This window comes from Postia placenta, assembly GCF_002117355.1.
Source record: "Postia placenta MAD-698-R-SB12 unplaced genomic scaffold POSPLAscaffold_3, whole genome shotgun sequence".
Taxonomy (NCBI): Eukaryota; Fungi; Basidiomycota; class Agaricomycetes; order Polyporales; family Adustoporiaceae; genus Rhodonia; species Rhodonia placenta.
Genome location: NW_020169834.1, coordinates 59,837 through 62,797, shown reverse-complemented (window position 1 = coordinate 62,797; position 2,961 = coordinate 59,837). Strand labels below are relative to the sequence as shown.

At 56.4% G+C, this 2,961-nt stretch overlaps 1 protein-coding gene across 1 annotated transcript; it reads left to right on the top strand.

Annotated features, from left to right (window-relative positions):
* Window positions 1–340: 340 nt before the first annotated feature.
* On the top strand, window positions 341–1,745 carry POSPLADRAFT_1053401 (hypothetical protein; the record flags this gene model as incomplete). Its single annotated transcript, XM_024480404.1, has 5 exons — window positions 341–541; window positions 583–1,020; window positions 1,070–1,159; window positions 1,208–1,379; window positions 1,426–1,745. Coding segments are annotated over 5 exons (1,221 nt in total), but the record flags the coding sequence as incomplete, so codon positions are not given.
* Window positions 1,746–2,961: the final 1,216 nt, after the last annotated feature.

The following is a 2,961-nucleotide window of genomic DNA, read 5'->3' as shown; positions in this document are numbered from 1 at the left end:
AACTGCGAACCGCGCCCTAGCTAAGTCCACCCTATCAAATCGTATCCCTTCCTTCTACGAGACATCGAAGAGCTCTGCCGAGCTTCGATCGTCGCTAACTTTCCACAGCCTCCGAGTAGCTTCGACGACGTGTCGAAGCCACCTCGTACCTTCCCTAGCGTTCGTAACCTTTTCCGAAGGCGTTTCTCGTGTTCACTCGAACCGCGGGACACCTTGCTGCTAACTCCCCTCTCACTAGACTATAATCCGTCTCTCTAGTCCCTTTAGGTCGCACCCAGGTTAGGGGTTAGGGTTTCGTAGGTCGTATCATTTCTGGAGCCCACCGCGAGGGTATTTCAGGCAAGAATTCGCCGCTTTCGGGTTTCCGAAAACGTCTCCAGTAGTCACCCGCTTGCAAGCGCGTGAGGCTGCTAGTCGCAGCGCCGGCGAAAACCTCGACAGCTCCTCTCAAACGCACTCGACTCCCTCTCCGACAATTCCCGGTAACTTCGACCGCGACGAAGAAGACGAGATAGACCAAGAACTCCAGGACGAGTCGCTCGTAAATCTGCACAACCCAACTAACCCTTTGTTTTCGAACAGCTCGCCTATCGCAAGGCCTTGGGCGCCATCCGCGACGAGGAGACGGAGCTGCGCGTCGCCGCCGCTGTCAAGCAACTCGCCGAGCGGGCGTCGGAGTCCTGGGTCGAGTGGGCGCGCGGGGACTGGCCCGAGCTCGCGACCGCCATCGACACCGAGGTTGAACGACGCGTCGAAGAGCAGAAGCGCCTCGCCGAAGAGGAAGCACGACGCGTCGAAGAGGCCGCGAAGCGTGCGAAGGCCGCCGAGGACTGTCGCCTCGAAGACGAACGGCGTCGAAAGGACGAAGAGGAACGGCGCCTCGAAGACGAACGTCGCGCGCAAGAGGCCGCCGATGAGGAGTTGGCGAGGATCGCGGCCGCCGAGGGGCTTCTCGATAAGGGGAAAGGGCGCGCGAGAGTCGACGAGGAGGTCGCCGAGTTGTCGGACGACCCTTCGATCGTAAGTGTTTTCTTCTATCGTCGTTCGATGACTAAACTCTCTTTCGTAGAAGACTCCTCGGACGGTCGAATGTCCGTTCGTGATGACAGAGGTCGACATGGCCACCGCGGCGACTGTGAAGCGCCAGGCTGGACAAAAGGTACGTTCGATGCTCTGTCGAAGCGGTTCGAGGCTAACTCTTCGATAGTGTGATCGTTGCGCCGGCTACCGCTCGGCCCCGGTCGATTGCGTGTGGGTCGAGAACGCCACAACCTGCGAGAGGTGCGCGCAGTTCCAGCAGGGATGCTACTTCGACAAAGTGTCTGTGCTTGGGAAGACGAGGAAAACGCGCGGCGGGGGATCAACCACAAAGAAGCGCAGTAAGTCGTGTCTTCGTGTCCTAGGCCTTCACTGACGACTTGGTAGTTCGGCCGACCTCTCCTGGGCCTTCGGTCGCGGACTCGAGTGGTTCGAAGAAGCGCCGAGTCGACGAGCCTCCGCGCCCACTGCTGCGACTGCCTCTCGATGGGGCCAGCCGCCTTGGGCTCGAACAGGACGACCTTGATGCGCTCGACCTCGACGACGAGTCTCGGGGGATCATCCGCGTCATCCGCGAGGAGCGCGCTCACATCGCTCGCCGTCGAGCGCTCCTCCACGACATGGACCTCGACCTTCAAAAGATGGAGAAGGACGCGCTCGCGAAGGGGGGAATCGGGTTCGTGCGCGGGGCTGTTGACGAGGACTAGGCGCGAGTCGTTTTGTATCGTAGTCGTCCTTATGTCGTAGAGTATTGCGTAGATGGTCGAATGGAAAATGCGGCCCTTGGCCTAGACGAAACCTAGCGGGAATTAAGAAAAGAAAATGAAAATAAGGGTGTTCGAAGTAAGTCGTAATATGATCGAAGGACATAGAAGGAAAAATAGAAATGTTTGTAGCAAGGGAAAATGGACTAAATGAAAATATAGGCTCAGTTTGTCATCACAGCCTAGGAGGACTCGTCTAAGGTGAGCCTCCGCGCAACGGTCGAATCGAAGCGTTCGTAGAACGTCGAACGATGTCGCGACTATCGAGTTGAATCGAAGGTATTCGTACAAGGGATGGTCTGGAATGTAGGATAAAAATCAAGCATATCGCGTAACGTGAGAGCAGGAATGGAGAGAAGAAAGTACGTATCGTGTTGTACAAGTAACAAAAGGGAAGAACCTCTATTCATTGCATTCTTCGGCTTCTTCGACTTCATCATCGTCGTCGTCGCCTAGAGAATTCGATAGTTCGAGTTCTCGAAGACGCTCGGTCGAGACATCTTCGAGATCTTCGGGAATTGGAATGTATTTGCGCGCGAAGTACGGAATGACGCGGAATGCTGCGATGGGTCGATCGAGGACTGTACCGTCGAGTTCGCATACGATGTACGCGCCGCCCTTGTTGCGCGAGACAACGATGAGGGGGCCTAGATATCGCGGGCGCATCTTGCGGTTGAGGGATTTCTCGATCTTTGTGTTGCGTATGAGCACTAGGGCTCCGCGCTTGAAGTCGAAATCCTGGATCGAGTGCTCGTGCTCTTTCTCGAAGCGAATTGCTGCAGTTCGACGTGCTTCGTAGACCTTCGAGTGGAGTTCGGTGACTTGCTCGACGCGTTTCTGGAGCGCAATGGCCCTACGGGCGATGAGATCGGTCGTCGAAAGGACCGAAGTCGGTGGTGGTTGCAGGTACGTGGCTTCGACGATGTCGAGAGGAATGAGTGGATGGGTGCCCGTAACAGCGAAATAGGGTGAGCAGCCCATGCGTCGTCGAGTCGTGATGCGCTCGGACCAAAATACAAAATACGCAGCTTGGGACCATTTCTTCTCATCTCCGTCGGCTGTCTTAAACAAGGCTTGTCGCGTGCTGAAGTGCGGACGTTCGACGAGACCGTTCGCCCTCGAATTGTACCCACTGATTCGAATATGGTTGATGTGGTAC